General features: G+C 37.7%; 1 protein-coding gene across 1 annotated transcript; it reads left to right on the top strand.

Moving 5' to 3' along the window:
• The first annotated feature begins 1,177 nt into the window (after positions 1-1,177).
• On the top strand, positions 1,178-18,696 carry LOC127638596 (carbohydrate sulfotransferase 6-like). Its single transcript, XM_052120176.1, has 2 exons — positions 1,178-1,274; positions 15,733-18,696. The coding sequence occupies exon 2, from the start codon at positions 15,751-15,753 to the stop codon at positions 16,942-16,944; it is 1,194 nt and encodes a 397-aa protein (XP_051976136.1). The 5' UTR covers positions 1,178-1,274; positions 15,733-15,750; the 3' UTR covers positions 16,945-18,696.
• Positions 18,697-22,087: the final 3,391 nt, after the last annotated feature.

Genomic DNA, 22,087 nt, shown 5'->3' with positions numbered 1-22,087 from the left:
AGGGATCGCTGATGGATGGCTAGAGACAAAAGTATATGTAATTATTAACACAGAAGTACATTATTAGATTTGATTGCGTAGTACTGATTTGTAGTGTTTACTAAGGTAAAGAAAGTTTCAGAATAGTTAACATGTTTGTTAAGTTTATTGCATAGGCCTACTTGAACACTGAAAATTAATGTTGCAAACATTTTCCATTTCCCCAACCTTTGTTATGCTAAATTAAGTGATTAACAGTCTCTGAAAGATAATTTTTTGATGGTTTATTAGAAAACTATATTCAAAAGCAAACTATTTTCGTATGATTTACTATATAAAAATCCCAGGAGATCAGCAGTTACAGAAATACTGAAACCAGACCATCTGGCACCAACAATCATACCACGGTCCAAATTACAGAGATAAAAACAATTCCCCATTCTGATGGTTGATGTGAAAATTAACTGAAGCTCCTGACCCATATTTGTATTATTTTAGGCACTGCTGCCACATGATTGGCTGATTAGATAATCGCATGCCAGACGGGCTGGTTTGAATATTTCTGTAATTGCTGATCTTCTGGGATTTTCACACACAACAGTCTCTAGAATTTACTCAGAATGGTGCCAAAAACATCCAGTGAGTGGCAGTTCTGTGGACAGATATGCTTTGTTAATGAGAGAGGTCAACAGAGAATGACAAAGTCTACGGTAACTCCGATACCTGCTCTGTACATTTGTGGTGAGAAGAATATCATCTCTGAATGTTATTCTGAGATGCGGGTTGGTGCTGTTTTGGCAGCATGAGGGGGACCTACACAATCTTAGGTAGGTGGTTTTAATGTTGTGGCTGATCGGAGTAATGCTGTTATATCTCGCAAAGTAAGCAGATAAATAAGTATTTTAAACAGATAAACATATAAGTAAACTTACACAGAATTTAATGCATTTATATAAAAAATATAGAAATAAAAGAAACAGTATAATTTACATAAGTAGGCCTATGTTTGTTCTTTAAAATCAACTGTTCAAATCTTATTTTGGCTCATTTTAAATGAGCTTTATATTGTTCCTCACACAACGAATCTAATCAGGGAGGTTCAAGTAACCTAAGATGTCTCAAAAGCTCCTGTTGCAGAAGATTACTCATTGTTAAGGCAGATAGCTCCGCCCACTCTGCAGTCAATCACCACTAATGGCCACGTCTCATGTTTTTTTTTTTTACATCCAGCTGGTGATCAGAGAGAGATTTTTTAACAGAAAACATCAAAACTCTCAACTCAGACACTACCCGAGGTAAGACACGATTTAGGAATATACAGATACTGCGTATTAAATAAATATACATAATTACTTGGTGTATTTGCAGGATAACTCTTGAAATGGTCTGTTTGTAACTGGTATTTGTTAGTTTTGTTTGGTCGTTCATTTTAATGATGAATCGCAGTGAAGATGGAGCAGCAGTTGAGTTTCCAAATGATGCTCAAAAATGCTGTCTATTAAAACAACAGCTCACGGTTTTTAGAGACTCCCGTGTGAAGCGTGCTCTAAAGAAAAAGTCACAATTACCGACCCTCTTATTAAAGAAATCGTTCAGCCAATACAAGTGTGGAAAATACAGTCATGTAGTCACGTTATTTCGAAAACCGTATGACTTACCATTAACACACTTAAACATTTTTCCATTTCATAACGTTTAGTTTTCCGAAGTAGGCTATATGTTGTTCAAGAGAGCGTTTTCGTAAGTTTGGAGAAATGTGAAGAGAAGTTATGTTGTGGATGAGAGGCATGAACGAAGCAAAAATCACTACGTTTTCAAACGGAAATTTATTCATATAGACATAGTCTTTATTTTATGTAAAATAATAAAAAGAGACATTTTGCTAAATGTCTTAGCTGCTCTAATTTTATATAATGAAAGTGCCAAACATTTATAATTACACATGTCAAACATTATTATACTCTGAAAGTTTGTTCTTCGCGTTGCTCTCAAGCCTTGCACTCGCGTGCAACATGAATCATTTGAATGCATATTGAATCACAATCTGTCAAGAGATCAATCATGTTAGATAAGATTGTCTTCAGAGACATCATAAACGGGCAGGAGATCATAAAATTGTAACGTTCAAAATGTTGTCTGTAGGAATTCATGCCTTCACTTATAAGGGCAATTTAGCAATACTTTGATGGAGTTTGTGTACTCAAGATCGTGCATGAGCACTTGCTGGACCAACCTGAAAAATAGAGCTATTATGTTGTAGTCCAAACACCTGGATGAGAATTCGCTGTTGGTTCCCTCTGGATTTTTTTATGGGTTGTCATAATGGGATATTTGAACTTATGAGTAAATTAAGTTCTGTGGTAAACATTGCTTGACTATAAGTGGACGTTTTGTTACAGAAATTACGCGCTTTCATAGGCCCTACCTCAAATGTGAATTTTGAAGTCCCCGTGTGATTTGAGTTAGAGAAGCAAATTTGTGATCCCATTGTTGTCAGATTTTATTGATTATTTAAAATAATAAATTATTTAAATATTATATTTAGAAAAGTATTGGTGATTGCTTACTCATTCAAATGGACTTTCTTGACATCAAACCTTGGACAATGTCTTGAGGCACTTTGAATGCGTAAAACTGCAAACGAGATTTGAGAACTGCAATGAGGGGAAGATTTTCAGTCAATAACAACATACATTTTGGTCTGTTCTTCAAAAAACAAAAGTTTTTATATGACTTCAGAAGACTTGGAATATAGTACACTTTTTTGGGGCCTTTTTTGATCTTGGACGGCATCAGTCACCATTCACTTTTATTGTATGGAAAATGGCAGCATGCACATGCTAAACTTCTTGTTTTGTGTTCCACATAAGAAAGTCAAAAGGGCTTTGAGTGATGTGCATGTGAGAAAGTGAAAACAGAATTACATTTTCTGTTAACTTTTTATTTAAAACAGCATGGTGTGATTGTATTTAGGGATGTGACATGTTGCGTGCATAAGTGTTGTTGAAAATGCTTGTTTTGAAAGGGATTTTTTGTTGTTGTTGAGACATGAATCCATTAACTGTTTTGCATTTAATTTGCATTTCATGTAATATACAAGCCTCTAACATGCTGGACTCTTTATATACAGTTGAAGTCATAAGTTTTCATACACCTTAGCCAAATACATTAAATTCCTGACATTTAATCATAGAAAACATTCCCTGTCTTGGTCAGTTAGGAAAACTACTTTTATTTTAAGAATGTGAAATGTCAGAATAATAGTAGAGATAATTATTTATTTCAGCTTTTATTTCGTTCATCACATTCCCAGTGGATCAGAAGTTTACTTTATTAGTATTTGGTAACATTGCCTTTAAATAGTTTAACATGGATCAAACACTTTGAGTAGTCTTCCACAAGCTTTTCAAAATAAGTTGCTGGAATTTTGGCCCATTCCTCCAGACAGAACTGGTGTAACTGAGTCAGGTTTGTAGGCCTCCTTGCTCACACACGCTTTTTTTTTTTTTTTTTATTTCTGCCCACAAATCAGATTGAGGTCAAGGCTTTATGATGGCCACTCCAATATCTTGACTTTTTGTCCTTAAGCCAGTTTGCCACAACTTTGAAGGTATGCTTGGGGTCATGGTCCATTTGGAAGACCCATTTGCGACCAAGCTTTAACTTCCTGGCTGATGTCTTGAGATATTGCTTCAATATATCCACATCATTTTCCTCTATTTTGTGAAGCGCACCAGTGCCTCCTGCCACAAAACACCCCCACAACATGAAGCTGCCTTGGCCTGCAAGGCTCACCCTTTTTCCTCCAAACATAACAATAGTAAGCATGCACAAACCTTTTGGCCACTGAAAATTTCCAGCCGAAAATGGAAATTTTTTTTTTTGGCCGAAAGAGAGAAAAAAAGCTGAAAATATGAGCCAATATATATATATATATATATATATATATATATATATATATGCATGCATGCCTCCCCGCCCCTCAGTGCTCAGGTTTCACTCTCGATCGATCTTATCATAATCACGGCACTGCAAGCAAAGGCCGATGTCAGCGGTGTGGAAATACTATATAATACTAATAAGCAGTACCGCCGCAACCTATACACATACTACGCAGTCTGCGTAGGGCACCGACTCCCTAGGAGGGCACCATTTTTCCCTAGGAGGGCACCAGAAAGTCCACCGGGTGCCCTTCCTCGCACGTTATACGTTATTCAAGGACCCGAAAGCAGTTGTGGAACAGTCGATCACTTCACGCTCATATTGCGAATGCGACAATCTTCTTGACTACTGGGGCATGAACAAAGATCGCTTTCCATTGCTTGCACGCATTGCACGCAGGTATTTATCTGCCCAAGCACCAGCACAGAGAAAGAGACTATTCAGTGCAGCATCTCATGTTCTTGAGTTGCAAGAAAGCTTAGCAACTTTTGATCTTTGAAGAGAAACCTGACACTTTTACTTAAATAGAAAGCAGTCCAATTTTCTGTGCATAGCAATTACATTATACTTTGCTTTAGCCCTTCAAAACTTTGTTCTTCACTTGAGGCTTCATCTGTCATTTACATTTGAGTTTGGTTTTAGTTCTATTACTACTGTTTTGCACTGTTATTTTGCACAATTTTATATTAAAGTGGAAATACGTTTACATAAACAGAATTGAGGCCCTCTGCCATTCTGTGTTTTGCCTGTTGTTTTCATTAAAATGACCTTGTAGCATATTTAAACTTTTTGTATTTGAAGATGCTATAGCCTAGAGCTAATAAGTTCATTACTTGACTGCTGTTTTGCATATCATTAGAGTTTTCTAGAATGTTACATGTATTGGATAACTGGTAAAAAAAAATAAAAACAAATCTGTCAAATTTGATTGTTAAAGAACTAAATAAAGAATAATCTATTTAATATTGTTATAATATATTTTGTCCAATTTTGGTGTGTTACTTTCAATAAAAGTGTTATAATTTATTTATTCAAATTCATGAAATGAATTAAAAAGTATAATATTAAAGTCGTTTTCGGCCAAGTATATCCTGAATTTTCGGTTTCGCCCAGAATATTCATTTCAGTGCATCACTAAACAATGGTCATTATGGCAAAACAGTTACATTTTTGTTTCATTAGACCAGAGGACATTTCTCCAAAAAGTAAGCTATCGTTATGAAAGCTTTGGGTTTCCTTTTATCTTTGTTCACATTTCTTTTAAAAGCAGCTTTATCAGACAATACATTTAATTATATTTCCTTTTTTCTTGAACAGAAAAAAGTCTTTTCCGTCTTTTCCTTTATATACATTTTAGAAAGGAAAAGACGGATTTTTTTTTATTTATTATTGTATTTTTTTTAAAGAATAGTTTACCCAAAAAATTAATGCCTTTCATACAAGAAAGGCATTGTTTCCTTTTAACAAGTGCAACTTGCACGAGCCACTGTGAATGTGCTCCTGCAATATAGCGCTCATAAATACACTGTGGACGTAAATATTTTCACTGCAAAATGTCTTAAATTTGGGTTGTTTCTCTCCAAAACATATGCTTTCAGAAGAATGCAGAAGGAAAATGAGACACAAATTGCAAGGACTACTTTTTTGACACTTTTGGGTCCTTTTTTTAAACTTTAAAGTGAGTTACTATCAACTGTCATTGGAATGAAATGACTGATATTCATTAAATATTCATAAATAATAAAAATTTGTGTTCTGCATAAGAAATTGTTTCAGGTCTGAAATGGCATAAGGGTGAGTAAATATAACCATTTGAATTTTTGGGTAAACCATTCCTATAAATGATTTGTCTACCATTTATTTATTTTAAATTTTTTATAATATATTTTTTTTTGTTTCTTAATAAAACTATTAATAGTAAATTTAAACAACACACAATCTTAAATATTTCTTATTCAATTTCTGTCATCTTTTTTTTTTTAAATCCTAAAATCTTTTTCATTGGAGGTTTAACATATTTTATTCAAAATAAAGCTTTATCAGTCCATACATTTTGGATGTAAATCCAAAAACACAAACTGATAAAACACAAACTGGATGAAGCACTCTTAGCTCAATAAAGTCAACTTGTGTGTTCACTTTATTAATATCTGCATCTTTGGTAAATTCGCTGCCATCTTCTGGTTATAGTTAGAAAGATGCCAAAGAGTATTGTGCTTTAATGAAAGCAAAGAAATCTTACTATGTTTAAACAAAAAGAATTGACATGGTCACAAATTGTCACAAATTTGGTTATTTGACCTGTGACCTGCATAAAAATAATAGTTTATAGCTAGTGTAGAAAAACCTTGTTGAATTGGGTGAGCCCAACAATATTAGATTAGTTGTTGTAATTCGAATAAATCTCTATTTTATTTATGTACCAACTAGTAATGAATGTTAGCATGCTAAATACATACTAGTTAGAAGAACTACAGCATGTAGTTTAGTCACCATGTTAGCACAGCATTTGCTCTATGAAGCAAATAATTCATTTGATGTTTGCCATCTACCTGTCCTCATCTTTACCATAATGGTAACTCCCAAAAATCCAACATAACAAAATATTTAAATTTAACAAGTATCACCCTTTATAGTCATCTTGCACAAAACACATAAAATAACATTTACACTCCCTATCAAGTCCCATGCAAAGCATTCTGGGAAATGGAAATCACCTGCTCCATTTCATCAATGCTACACATTTAAATACTCCTAGGTGATTCATGTGACTGGCACCATATTTAGACAACATTATGCCAAGTATATTGAAGATGCTCAATTGAGAACCGATTTTTGATCAATCGGTCGGTGTTGCCATTGAGAGGCAATAAATTAATGGTGATAAATGGGAGACAGGAAGTGTCAAATATCTTGTGTGTGTGATTTAGATCAAAATTGAGATGTATGTTTAGTCTTGGGGCTAATCACATGGAGGTGACTATTTTGGGGTCACGGTCAGTGCCAACAACTGGCAGCAGGAAGTGTGGCTCTTACAACAGACTTTAAAATAGTCCTCTTATATTTACCTAAATTGGTTCAAAATTGTTTAGAATAATGTCAAATGTATGTGTCCACCATGCATTGTTTTACGAAAGCCACCAGGTAGAAATGGACCCATGGTTCATGGGCCCATCATCACAAATATATGTAGAAATATAGCTGCAAGCAGTGAAGTTGCATTTTCAGTCTTTTATAGATATTTTAGATCCCTTAACCATACCCCTTGCCACTTTTCAGCAATACAAAAAAATGGCAAACAAAGATTTGTGTGAGGTAGAGAGTGTAATTTTAAGTTGTTAATCATTGAAAATCTCCTGAACCATTCCTGTCATAGGTGTCATATTTTATATCACTTGGAATGTGGCATGTCATAATTGGTCAAGATAAGCGGGAACCTGTGTCATAACACTTCTTGAGGCTTCAAATTTTGAATGTTTAAATGAGTGCATATGTTTTACTGATATGGCCACTTCAGTGAATGGAGCCAAAGATCATTTAAAACTTAACACGTTTCCTCGCACAGAACAATCAAATTACTTAAGACTTAACAATTAAATGGATTACTTTTATGATGGTTTTATGGTGCTTTTGTGGTGTATTTTATCGTCATGTTTTTGAGCCGCAGCATATTTTAAAAACTCCTAACTGCATGACTAAACAATTAGAGTTTATATTAATTTTATAATTTTGAAGTTTAGACTTTGTTAATATTATATCATTCTTTTGAAACGAGTTGAATACGCAGTCGAAATCAAACAAAATAATGTCAAATTGGGAATCAAATCAAATCACTTTGTCACACGACCATATACACCAGTGCAACAGTGGTGAAAGTTAGTGTGCAGTTCTGAGCAACATAGCAGTCATGACCGTGACGAGACATATACCAATTACAATAAATAACATTTACACAACACAATTTACATATCAAATGTACACCTAATTACACAATAATATGTAATGTACAGTAAACAATACACACAATATAGAATACACATATAAAAAATTAAGAATTTATAAAAAATATGTATACTATATAATTATGACAGTCCAGTGTGAGATATAAGATTAATAAGGTGCAGTGCTGATGTATATTGATCGTGAGAGATCAATTGTTCAAAAGTCTGATTCCTTGGGGGGGAATAAGCTGTCATGTAGTCGGTTGGTGCGGGTCCTGATGCTGCGATACCGCCTGCCTGATGGTAGCAGTGCGAGCAGCCCATGACTCGGTTGGCTGGAGCCTCAGAAGACTTCACCTTCATCTTAGGGAACCGAGGTTACGTGCATAACCGAGACGTTCCCTTACAACTCAGTACACTTGACATGCGTGCTAACCCATATGGGGAACAGAATTCCATCATGCCGCACTACACGACATAACCTTCCAGAGAGGAAACAATGCCAGTCCCGCAGGACAGCGATGGACATGAGTATGCTGCAAGTAAGTGACCCTCATGTTGGGCCAGGAGGGGAGCACTCGGAACGAATATATGAAATGATTGCCTACAATGGTGCTGGCTTCAGGTGCGTGATACGCAGAGATGGTTGGAGAGGAGAGGAGTGGGTAATGCATCTAATCGCTCTTGAAGAAATATGAGATATAGGTAAGTTAACTGGGTCTTTGTCTTGTGAAAGACACCAATCAGTAAACGCATTCCATTTTAGCACGTAGATGTGTCTCGTGGACTGAGCTCTGGCCTGTAAAATGTTGTTTATTACTGAATGCGTCAGTTCTGATGCATTTAGTGCGCTCCGTTAAGGGGCCACACATGCCGGTTCCACAGCTTGGTCTGGGAATGCCAGAAATTCCTCAGCGGTATTTCCCATGGCAAGCTGTATAATATCTCTATCATTTCTGGAAACCATTTTGGCACAGTTAACAGAACTGTTTCAATGTCCACCCGGACTTTGCTAATGACAGAATAAATGAGGCGCACCAGGGAAGCATTTTGCAACCATACGTGGGCCAGCGTGTTATAGCAACAAATTACGCCACTACTGTTGTGTTGTCTGAACTAATAAGAATGTGGAATATCGGAATGAAAAGCTCTCAGAGCTAGAAAGACAGCCAGTATCTATAGGCGGTTTTGCCCCTGTTTCCAGGTGTCGAAAGGGAGCACTTTCTTTCTGAAAACTTGACCCAGCATAAACCCTTGCTGGTAAAAGGCTGTCGCTATCTATGGTGCTAGAGCAGCTAGACAGTGACAAGTTACCGCAGTGCACAGGAAAATGAAGTTTAAACTAAAACCGACACTGAAGAATGGTCTGTACGCACTCGTTCATGAGGTGCGTATGCCTGTATTCCTAAAAAGGAGATTTTCTGGCAGGGGAAAAGTGTGCTTTTCACCAGTTAAAATTAGAACAGATTTTCAATATGCAAAGTAGTAAGTCTCTGTTTTCTCTCAGTAGTGCCTCTGATTGGCTGGTAATAACAATAGCTGAGGTAATTCAAAACACACACACCCCATTCATTTTCAATGGGGCGAGTGCCACATCGATACATTTAGTGAATGTGCAAATCTAAAAAGCCACCTGTAACTGTGCAATTGGTACATGAAGTACGCGTCCTTCAGATCTATTGAGACAAATGAATAGATTTGGACGGATGTGTGATAAAATCTAGTTTTGAGTTACATCATGAATGGGCACGTAGCAAGCTCTCAATTCAGGTGTCTCAGAACTAGAATGGGCCGAAGCCTGCCATCCTTTTCCAGAACAAGGAATTAACAGCCGTAAATCCCGCTGTGTGTGTTGCAATTTGTGCATGCAACACCAGCTTATTGTGTGGCCAGACCACAGATTATGCTCAATTGTTGTAAACACCAGCTCTGACATGTCCGTGAGGACATGCAACGCACTCAAGCAGCAGGACAGCATTCATATGAAACAAGCTCTATTGTGTTTTTTGCAAGAAGATTGTGTATTTTGGCTCGTAAGACTGGCACATCTTCGATAGAACTGTGGAAGACAGAACACCGTTGAAATGTGGTGGCCGATATGCAAATTGGATTATATAGCCATGTTCGATCGTTTTTTTTTTTTTTTTTAGCACCCAGTCGGAATGCCAGTAGGAGCTTTGCTCATCCATTTGTTTGAGGAGCTTAGCTTGGAAAATTTGAAAACAGTCATCGCATGGAGTGCTGAACCAGTTTGACCCGCAGCTATGTATGCTCTTCCTGCCTGTGCGGATGTTAGTCGACACAGCTTAGAAAGATGAACAGGGTGTGAGTTCCACTCCCTGCTACTCGCAGGGCAGAAATGTGCCGCTACCGCCTCTAGGGGTTTTCTTCCCCATAATCCACATTGGAGAGGATGTAATCACTGTACGGGTGAGCTGAATAGGGCACGCACCAGGATTTTGGTAGTTGGTTATGAACTTCAGGGAAGAATGGGGCAGATCTACATGGTCACTGGACTTTGTCTGGACTTACGGAACATTCATCAAGGTGAGATTGTGTAGGTTGCTCTGGAGGAGACCATATGATATGGAGCTCTTTGACCATTCTTGAAAGGATGCTAAGCATCGGCCTCGCTGAGGGTAGGGGTGGTAGCATCATCCACTTGACATGACATCGTCGTCATCCCCAGCACCAGACCACCAAATGAGATGAGGCTGTGCACCCCGAATGATACGAGGCTGTGCTCGTCACGCACCTAATGTATTGGCGTAGATGCATTGCATGGAGATTGAGGGGCTAGCATGCATGTGCCGGCACGAGGTCCATCTCAAATTGCTCAACCTCGCGGCCCTACTGTGCCTGCTGGGGTGACCTCAGGTAGAAGAGGCAATGGAAGGGCGTGTGAGGCTGAACAAGGGCGATTCGTGAGCGCAGCATCTTGAGACTCATGCATATCTGATGGCAGTATGTACCTCTCACAAAAGGAACACTTACGGAACAATATCTTTAAAAAGACGCGAACATGTAAGCCTGCGTGCGTGATTTATTTATATATTTATGTATACACGCACACACATTTCGCACAATATAAAATATTAAATTGCTTTAAGGATACACAACACCTGCCGATGTGCTGCAGGGTATCCGGATGCTTAAGCGGCCCATTTACCAGCAAAGTGATGTTCGACGGAACACTGCAGGGGAGAAAGAGTCTTCACGAATCAGTGGGTGGAATCTTCATGGAAACGAGTAGTCTGCGGTGAAGCAGTAGAGGGCTTCTAGATGAGAGATGAATCAATGTCTTGAAGGAAGAAAATTCTGAGTAATGGTGTTTGTGCACCTGCTTTTATAGCGGACAGCTTCACACCTAAAAGGGCGGGGCTCTAACACAATAGCCAATATTAGAATATTGCCATTATTTTAGAGGTCATGTGGAAGGACAACACCCCAAATGCGTTAGCACGCAATGTCAAGTGTACTAAGTCTTGAGGGGAACTACTGGCATTATCACACCAGTGACAGCATTAATATTAACACTCATTCTCTCCATGTTTATTATTGTATTAAAATAAGGCCCCAAAAAAACAACAAATGTTGACCGAGTATAACTACTCTCACGAGCCGTCAGACTTTCGCAAGCTTACAGCAGGAAACTCTTGAGGAAAAACAAAATGATAAATGTCCTTTGTCTGCTACTGATCAGAGTTCTTGCCCACAAGTCACCATCTGATGCATCTTTGATTTCATGGACACATCAGGGTAATTTCCTGCATTCTCTGTACTTGCGTTCTTGAGGATTGGAATCGAACTTCGGCAGTGACATAGAATGAGTCCACTAGAGCGTAAGAATACAACAGAATGCAGATTGAGAACTTGGTGAGCTGTCTCCTCCTTACATAGGAAGCTGTCTTCTATGGCAGCATCCTTACTGAAATGATGCTTCAAACCGATTTGGAGCAATCTTCATGGGCGGATGCTCCACTCATTATTAAAATAGCACTATTCACGTGCGGTACATGGGAGTCTTGACTCAACTGATTTCAATCAATACAGGTGATGCATACTCTGAGCATATGCATAGAACACACACATTTTAGGTAAAATAATCAGTTTTCTATTATATTAAACTATTTTTAACAATACGTTTCAGTATTGAATGGATTATAAGTACTGTATACACTCACCTAAAGGATTATTAGGAACACCTGTTCAATTTCTCATTAATGCAATGATCTAATCAACCAATCACATGGCAATTGCTTCAATGCATTTAGGGGTGTGGTCCTGGTCAAGACAAACTCCTGAACTCCAAACTGAATGTCAGAATGGGAAAGAAAGGTGATTTAAGCAATTTTGAGCGTGGCATGGTTGTTGGTGCCAGACGGGCCGGTCTGAGTATTTCACAATCTGCTCAGTTACTGGGATTTTCACGCACAACCATTTCTAGGATTTACAAAGAATGGTGTGAAAAGGGAAAATCATCCAGTATGCGGCAGTCCTGTGGGCGAAAATGCCTTGTTGATGCTAGAGGTCAGAGGAGAATGGGCCGACTGATTCAAGCTGATAGAAGAGCAAATTTGCCTGAAATAACCACTCGTTACAACCGAGGTATGCAGCAAAGCATTTGTGAAGCCACAACACGCACAACCTTGAGGCGGATGGGCTACAACAGCAGAAGACCCCACCGGGTACCACTCATCTTCACTACAAATAGGAAAAAGAGGCTACAATTTGCAAGAGCTCACCAAAATTGGACCGTTGAAGACTGGAAAAATGTTGCCTTGTCTGAGTCTCGATTTCTGTTGAGACATTCAGATGGTAGAGTCAGAATTTGGCGTAAACAGAATGAGAACATGGATCCATCATGCCTTGTTACCACTGTGCAGGCTGGTGGTGGTGGTGTAATGGTGTGGGGGATGTTTTCTTGGCACACTTTAGGCCCCTTAGTGCCAATTGGGCATCGTTTAAATGCCACGGCCTACCTGAGCATTGTTTCTGATCATGTCCATCCCTTTATGGCCACCATGTACCCATCCTCTAATGGCTACTTCCAGCAGGATAATGCACCATGTCACAAAGCTCGAATAATTTCAAATTGGTTTCTTGAACATGACAATGAGTTCACTGTACTAAAATGGCCCCCACAGTCACCAGATCTCAACGCAATAGAGCATCTTTGGGATGTGGTGGAACGGGAGCTTTGTGCCCTAGATGTGCATCCCACAAATCTCCAACTGCAAGATGCTATCCTATCAATAGGGGCCAACATTTCTAAAGAATGCTTTCAGCACCTTGTTGAATCAATGCCACGTAGATTTAAGGCAGTTCTGAAGGCGAAAGGGGGTCAAACACAGTATTAGTATGGTGTTCCTAATAATCCTTTAGGTGAGTGTATTTATAATGGAAATTTATCTTAGTCCATGGATAATTTTTTTTTATCCATATTTATTTTGCCTACCTGTGGAAGCATATATTTGATGAAACTTTAGAATTCACCCAAAATGAGATATCTTATGAGGCAGCATAATTAAGATGCCTACCTTTTGGAACAGCCTTCCCCCATGTATTTTTCCCATTAACACTTTTATACAACAATCTTTGCTGTATAAGTGTCATCATAAATTACAATTACCGAGTAATTGTGTAATGCTTGGACCGGATAACTCGAGAGAAATCGAGGGAAGAGCTTGAAGGCTGAAAAGGCTGTATCACGCACATTTAATGATAAGTGTACAGGCAATGCAATCCTCTCATACATGAGAGCTACTTTTTCTTAGCGTCACAAAACTTAGTTAACAAATAAAATATACAGGAAAAGGGTAGAGCACGTCTAGCATCTACAATGGTCTCATCTCATCTCCAACTACGTCATCACACATAGTACACGTCATGAGTGACGTAACCATCTCTCTTAAAGGGCACACTGCACTATAATGTGATAAACATGAATACACAGTAACGATCGTTACAATTGGCGCATATTATGGCTGTGTATAGCATGCTAGCGCATTAGCATCATGAATTCAGCATGTAAACCAGACAAATTGTGCATTTGCTACTTTAAATCATCATTGAGTGGTTAAACAACTTTTTGCGTATCTAGGGTGAATTCTACTCATGAGGCATTTAAGTCATTGATAACACTTTTTAATCTCACATTAAAAAAGGTTTTACTGAGTTTTCTTAAATGTATTTCTAATCACCTCCCACAGCAGTGTAGCAGGTGTCTGAATGTTTGAAACCAGTATACTGTTGCTCTGCTGTTCCTTTTTACCCCTGAACGAAGAGTGAAGAACTTCTGTGGCTGTATATCGGGGCCTATTTGTTTCACCTCTGTTTGCGGTGGCACACAAATTAATACTGAAGAAACATCACCTGACACTCTAAAAGAAGCTGTAGAACAAAAGCACTTTAGAATTATTTTGGATTCAATGTATGTTGCGCCACTTGCTTGCAACGTAATCACTCCCTTGCAAAAATCCAGAGTTAATGGCAAATTTACCGCTAGTTATTTTTACATTCAAACGAGCATGTGATATGCTGCAAATGTTTGCTAGAAGTTTGCAGCTCTTCACTGGTATTGGTGAACCTGCAGCAAACCTTTGGCAACAGTGGACAATTTGCTGCAAAGCTCATTTGCATGTGAAATAACTAGCTGCGAATTTGCCATCAACTCTGGATTTTCGTACAGGCTCCAAATGAGCTTAGTTTTTAATGAAAGCATTCGCGAAAGTGCAAAACTCTGTTTGGAGCGTCAGTGAGTTCAAACTGAACTGCAGGGCTTAAACAGTGTAAAATACAGTGAGTGAAAGTTGTCACTGTAATGGGAAAGTTAGTGGTGTTAATCAATTTCTGTGCACAATTTATTAAAAATGTATAACCGTTTAGTTTTGTCGTGTTAAGTAGGCCAATGTGAATTATAAGTATAAAATAGCAATAAAATAATTCAGCTTAACTGTTCTAAGCTTGTTTTGGAGGTGTAGCCAACAAAGAATGTAAGGGGATGAATGGGCAGTCTCTCCACCACAGAGCTCACTGAATGCTGTAACTTGGTCAAAATAATCGGCTGTAAATAAGATTGAATATTAATATCATTATTTACTGTTTCATGGGCCCAACATTTTTACGGTAAAGACACCTATTGCATGTCTGATGGTAGTTTTTGATTTTATGTCACCATTCTCAGGCTTTAGAGGTGTGTTAAACATGTGACATGTAACAGGTTGATAAATACACATCCTTACAAGTAATCAAGTCATGCCAAATCAAGAAAAAACTGGTTTTGTCAATAGTTGAGAAAAAACATAAAAAAACATGTATTTCTTCTACACCATAGATTTCCCTTTAGAAATAAGCACCATTGCTACTCAGTTGTCTAATTTGGGATATCACAGTAATTTAATCTTTTAATCAACATTAATATCAAGAGCAATAATTGACCATTAAGATTTTTGTCATTTTCATGTAGCCCTAATTTAAAAAAAATTGTTTGAGACCCAGTTGACTTCTCTACATATGTTTAAGGTATTTTAAGACCATAACATAAGTTGAATCGATAATTTTATGTGGACACACATAATGTTTAGGGACAAAATCAGTGATCTTAGCTGTCCAGACAATTTATGAAAATATAAGAGAAAAATGAATGGCAGATGTCTAATATGGCAAAGATCCTAAACGGCTTTGTGTATTCAAGGTATATTTTATCAGCGTGTGTGTGTGTGTGTGTGTGTGTGTGTGTGTGTGTGTTCTCTGGTAATCAAACCCATGAATCGGTTTAGCCACAGGGACAGTAAAATTACATGCCCATGTAAATATTTAGTGGGTATCAAGCTGAAATTTTATAATAATCTCTTTTTGTTTTTATTAGGTGAATAAAGTTTCCAGTATGCTTCACTGCAGAGTGCCAAAGCCGGCGGTATTGAGCCTCATCCTGATTCAGGTTGTTGCAGTGGTACTTCTGTTCGGCTGGTACAGCCACCAGGTCTCTCAAAACACGTCATCATCTGAGGGCAAAGTCCATGTGCTGCTTCTCTCTTCCTGGAGATCCGGCTCCTCCTTCCTGGGTCAGGTTTTTAATCAACACCCAGATGTGTTTTATTTAATGGAGCCAGGCTGGCACGTTTGGACGTCCTTAAAGGAAGCTGGCGCACATAGCTTACGAATGGCAGTGCGCGATACGATACGCAGCGTCTTCCAGTGCGACTTGTCTGTGATGGATTCGTACATCCCCCAGCAACAAAACATCTCCCATCTCTTCATGTGGAGTCACAGTCGTGCACTCTGTTCTCCGCCTGCATGTATGCTCACACCCCGCGATGAGATTAGCAAAGAACCGGAGTGCAAGCTGCACTGTGACGCGCACGGTTTGAAGCTTGCAGAAGCTGCGTGTCAGACTTACAGCCACGTTGTGTTGAAAGAGGTGCGATTCTTTGAGTTGGAATCTTTGTACCCACTACTGAAAGACCAGAGTCTGGATCTGCGCATTATTCATCTAGTTCGTGACCCACGAGCTGTGTTTCGTTCCCGCGAGCAGTCGGCCAAAGCCCTGGTCAGAGATACAGCCATAGTTTTGGAGCAAGCAGACATCCCAGAACAAGACGGGCAGTACAACGTCTTGCAAAAAGTTTGTCACAGTCACGTACACATTTATGAGACTGCCATGCTTAAGCCACCGGATTTCTTGCGTGGACGCTACAAAATGGTGCGTTATGAGGATCTGGTGCACAACACATTGATGGAGATCGAATCTATGTACCAGTTCGTGGGTCTCGAAATGACCAAAAACTTGCAGGAATGGATCTATCGCATAACCCACGGGAAGGGAAAGGGGACAAAGAAGGACGCATTCAAAATCACTTCACGAAACGCCGAGGATGTCTCCTTGGCTTGGCGAACCACCTTACCGTACGAAAAAGTCCAGCGCATCCAAGATGTGTGCAAAGGAGCCATGTCTCTTCTCGGATATAAGACCGTTGATGATGAGCGAGAGCAGAAGCTGTTGGATTTGGAATTGTTGGTGTCACGAGAACGCAACCAATTTAGTTGGCTATCGCCGAAAAGCAGTACCGCTAAAGTATAGTAACTGGAGTGATCAAAACCCGAGATCAAAGAATTGAGGCACATTTGTGTCAATCAGTTACTTTCTCCTTCAGGTTACATTAGTGTAAAAACTAAATGATGAAAGATCAAAGATTTATGGACATTTCAACATTCATAGTGCCCACAGTGCACAGGAAGTAGCTGTTAATCAGATCAACGGAAAGTCAGAGGAATGAGTAGTTGAAAGAGATTGTGTTTCTCACACAAGACACAATCTTTAATTACTGGATGCAGTTTTTAAAGAAACAATCATCCAATAATCAACTTCAACATGTATTTATTGACAATGAAACTGTCTTTTTGTTTTTGTTTCCAACAAGGAAAATTGCATTTCAAAAGTTACACAGTGGGTAAAGGGAACTATGGGACTGGTTGTTTTTCTCTTGTTTCATGATAAACACATTTGAACTGTACCACTGCAAGACATACATGTCACTCAGCAACTTCACACAAACCAACTACATAATGATATGTCAATATTCTCACATATAAAGTAGTTTATTTGAGATTATGTTTAGATTGCTCTATTTGATGGATGTGATTTGTCATTGGACAGCGATTTAGTCAAACAAGAGAGCTAGGATTAGGGTTAGCCTATTGGTTAAAGGAATATTCCATGTTTAATACAAGCTTTGCTCAATCAGCATTATTTGTGGACGTTATTATTGAAACATAATAAAATTGTTAATTTGTGGTCAGAGAGTTCATTGTTTTACACCGATAAGTGTTAGTAAGCCTATACTTTTGAAACGGTGAGTATATTAACATTTACAGATTAGCCCCATTTACTTCCATTGTAAGCACTGCAAGGAATGAAGGGGGAAATCTAAATTTTTTGTGGTAATCAGTATATTATGCCACAAATGCTGCCGATTGAGCTTAACTTGTACTGAACCTGGAATATTACTTTAATGCTTACCCTAACCGTAAATAGTTGCTTCTGATTTGTCAATCTCACTGGACACTATTTACTAGTGTCAAACAAGTTAGCACAAAATGACAAACAATATACTTCAATGAACTCTTGAAAACATGAATATTGTTCAGTTGTGGTCAGTATTTCGAATTTCTTATTTCGAATTACAATTGTTTTTATATTTAAAAACGTATAGTTCCGACTCTAATCATGTTCACTTCATGTTGGAATTTCTGTAATTATGAGATTGCTACTTGGGTATTGTATCTCAGACCTCGGAAATGATTTGCTTCTAGACACACTCGACACCAAAACGTCTTCGTTGATAAAAAATATCTTTATCATAAAAATTTATCACTACTTTATTTCATTAATCCACCTCTTTGTTATTGCAAACTGAACAAAAAAAAGCACTCAAGGTAACCATAGCATAACAAAATCAAACAGAAATATGTTTAACTACATTTAACAGTTGAGGCTGCTGCCATTTTGTTTCTTTTTACATACATCACAACTGTCAAGTCAGAGGTTTCATAGAATTTCAAGTTAACAACTTGTAATTATGAGTTCTATGAAAATGTAAAGGTCGGAATCTCGTGACATGATGTGGATCTGATTGGATGAGACACATTAGAAGATGTAAAATAGCTGATATACACATCAGTTCAATTTTATATTATTGTGCCATGTTGCAGCAAAGCATTATATTTGGCAACCGTAAACAGAATATTTAGGTTAGTGGACCACATTACTTGGCGAAATAATTTGTATTGTTTTTTATTTAACATTTATTGAACAGCAGTTAAACGGCTTGGTTTCTTGGTGTCAAAAAAAATCTTTGTACAGCGTGCTGACTTGCTTTATTGCTTTAATGAAAACCAATCTTAATTTATTAATTTCTTTGATAAACATATCTAGGTGGAAAAACCACGTTCTATTGAGATATTTCACTAGGGTTCTAATATTATATACACATTTACCCTTGAACCCAAACTGCATAAACTAGAGAGTCCTTTAGTCAGTGTCATGTTATTTAAGGTAACTTAACATAGTAAACCTTTTAAGGTTTTCTCTTCTGATTGTATAATTATAATGATAAAATATATAACATTTACTGTAAGTTAATTATAAGCTCTTCAAATTATAAAAACATTTGTAGAAGAAATCATATTATATAGTTCTCATTCATGATGAACTCATGTATACATACAAGGCAGTGATATAATGCAAACTACAACTTCTAATGTAGATTATAATTAAGAGTGTAATATTTTCTCAATGTCGATTTATTTTCACTTGCAGCCAATACAATTTTTCACAAAAACGTTCACATGCATCATCCATAAAACAATCAAATATGAAAATATTCATTCCTGTGAATCTACACTCAAACCTATCAAAATAAGATGTAGTTTAGGTTTATGTAATGTTTACGGGGATATGGGGAACACGCAGGCAGAAGCTAGTTTTTTTTTAATAATTTTTAGGAATGCTGAGGTATTGCAATTTAACTACATTTTGAATCATATTGATTGATATTTAACACATTACACAGTGTCCAAGATGAGTTCTAGTGTATATAAATGTCAATACAAGATTAATAACCCCTTCAAAACACTGTTAAGAGAATGTAGATCTATTAAATTCATGAAAACATGGATAATGTGTGTTCAGAACAGAAGTCATCACAATCCATCCTGTTTTGAATAAATCATAGGCATAGATTTACACACATTAATCTTAGGTTTAACGTGTTGCATATCGTCATCATATAATCCAAGTTTATCTTTTTCCTTCAGATTGTGCGGTCAGTTCTAAACATGAAGATTCAAAAAACAAGCAAAAAAAAAGGAAAATACAACTATAAAAAATATATATATATATAATATTAGTTGTGGTGGGCCAAAGAAATGGGAAATATGACTGGGAATGAGGAAATAATGTTACTTTGCCTATATTACCAGACTGATGTTCTCACATTTTATTAACCAACATTTTCAATATTATCCTCCTTGTAATATGTCCCCAAACCTAAACCCTTGAATGGTTGTACTGTATGTGAAGGACAGAAGTGACTGTAATGTTATTTTGAATTGTGTCTGAACCCAAAGAAAATCGTTTCCATGATTAACGTTTTGAGCGTCAGTATTTATGCTTGGATAGAGTGAGTTGTCTAGCTTTTTATTTTATGATGGTGATTTTAAATATACTTTATATTGGTTGTTTGTGTAACAGAGTAAAACTTGAAAACTTGGAAGTTCGTCAAAAAAACAAGAGAGGAAAGGCTTATTTTCTGATGGGAAATGTTACTTTTTCAATATAATTGTCTGAAGTATCTTTAATGTTCATTTTGTGGTTGTTCTGTAAAAAAGAGAGTTTATTCTGTCCCATTAATGGACAAAATGTGTCCTCAAGTGGGAGAAGGGGGAACATCCATAAGAGTTTTATCGCAACAACCTATCACGTTTCTCTCAGTCTGAGTTTGAGTTTGGCTGTGAGAAAAATGGTACGTTGAAATGTTCTCCACTCCACCAGTACTGAAGAACTAATTCTTTATTTTAATCATTTAAAAAACTTTAAACATTGATCATTAAAACTCTTTCTGCTGTAACCGGTAAATACACACAAAAAAGCTGTGATATTTATTGTGTCCTTTTTATTGCTGGATCATGAAGTTGATCACAGAAAGATGCAATGGCTAAACCTGTCCGTGTAGCACATGATCATCGAGTGAAAACATTATGCTCTACCCCCCGACAACTGACAGGGGCCAAGCAAAACGATAAGCCCCAGAGACCAACTTAATGTGGCCCTTATTAACCTTACTACATACCAATAATACAGTACAACTGACGGGCCAAGCAAAACGATAAGCCCCAGAGACCAACTTAATGTGGCCCTTATTAACCTTACTACATACCAATAATACAGTACATGCTCCACATTTTCTAGAACTCCACAACTATCACACAAACCATTTCCATGATTCCCCATAATTATCAAGGTCAAATTTAACCCTGTATGCCCCAGTCTTAACTTGGACAACCAAACCCCTCTTCTGCTCTCTACAACATACTTAAACCTCATTACTGACTACATTAATGAATAAAACCCTCTACTTGCGTGTTACGTTGTGGAAATCAATCAAACAAAGCAGGATGTCTGCAAGTGAGCTGAAGATCAAAAAGCAAGAGTTCCTTCTCTCACATGAGTTCAAGCTCTCAATCTCTTCTGCCCCCTACAGGTCATACTGAGACACCACATCTCCTCTGTTAAGAACAGTTGTACACATTTTTTGTTTCATTCTTTCATTTATCATTCTGATTAATACCAAACATTACCACTATACTTTAAGGTATGTTTGAACAAGTATTGTTAACATATTTTTTTCCACTTGGTAAGGCTTAAGTTTCCTATGTGCTCATGCAACCAATAATGTACCACAAGTCTTACATACTCATCACCTTAAGACTAGGTGCAAATTATTAACCTTTTTTACTACTATTTTAGAAGATTCAGTTTCACGCTGGAACAAAAGAACACAATTAGGTTAACACATAATCTTGGACCCATGTAGGTGCTTGTCTAACTCTGACTGGCCTGCCAGACTAAGCAACAGGTGGTTAGCTATGTGCTGTGAAAGTCAATGTATGAAAGTTCCCTTGATCCATCCCCCTCTCTCCACAAAGAAACAGGTGTAAGGCAAGACATATTCCAACTACATCCATCGGAAAGTATGTATGTGTAAGGCCCCTTTTGACCAGAAATGTTGTGTTTAGTGTTCATTGGTCTACCATGTAGTAATTCAGCAGGGGAACGCTGGGTTGTAGAGTTGGGTGTAGTGCAGTAGACTTGTAAAAAGTCCTTTCTGAAGACTTTCCATCCCTTCCCATCCAGAACAGCAGTTTGAAAAGTGTAAATAATGCAGTGGTTAAACTGCTCAATTTCACCATTTGCACAGGGATAATACACAGATGAAGTTCGGTAAACAATGCCCCTGTGCTGGAGAATTGCCTCAAACTCATGTGACCTAAACTTACAGCCATGATCTGAGATCAGTTCTTTTGGGTTTCCTACTCTGCAGAATACAGATGAAAGAAATAATTGAATTGCAGTCTTTGAAGTTACCTGAGGCATAAAGGCTACCACAGGCTATTTGCTGAAGTAAACTACAAGGGTAACAGCAAAATGACAGTCTGCTGGGGCC

The sequence above is a fragment of the Xyrauchen texanus genome, chromosome 46, assembly GCF_025860055.1.
Source record: "Xyrauchen texanus isolate HMW12.3.18 chromosome 46, RBS_HiC_50CHRs, whole genome shotgun sequence".
Classification (NCBI taxonomy): domain Eukaryota; kingdom Metazoa; phylum Chordata; class Actinopteri; order Cypriniformes; family Catostomidae; genus Xyrauchen; species Xyrauchen texanus.
Note: the sequence above shows the minus strand (reverse complement) of the source record. Positions and strands in the feature narration are given on the sequence as shown.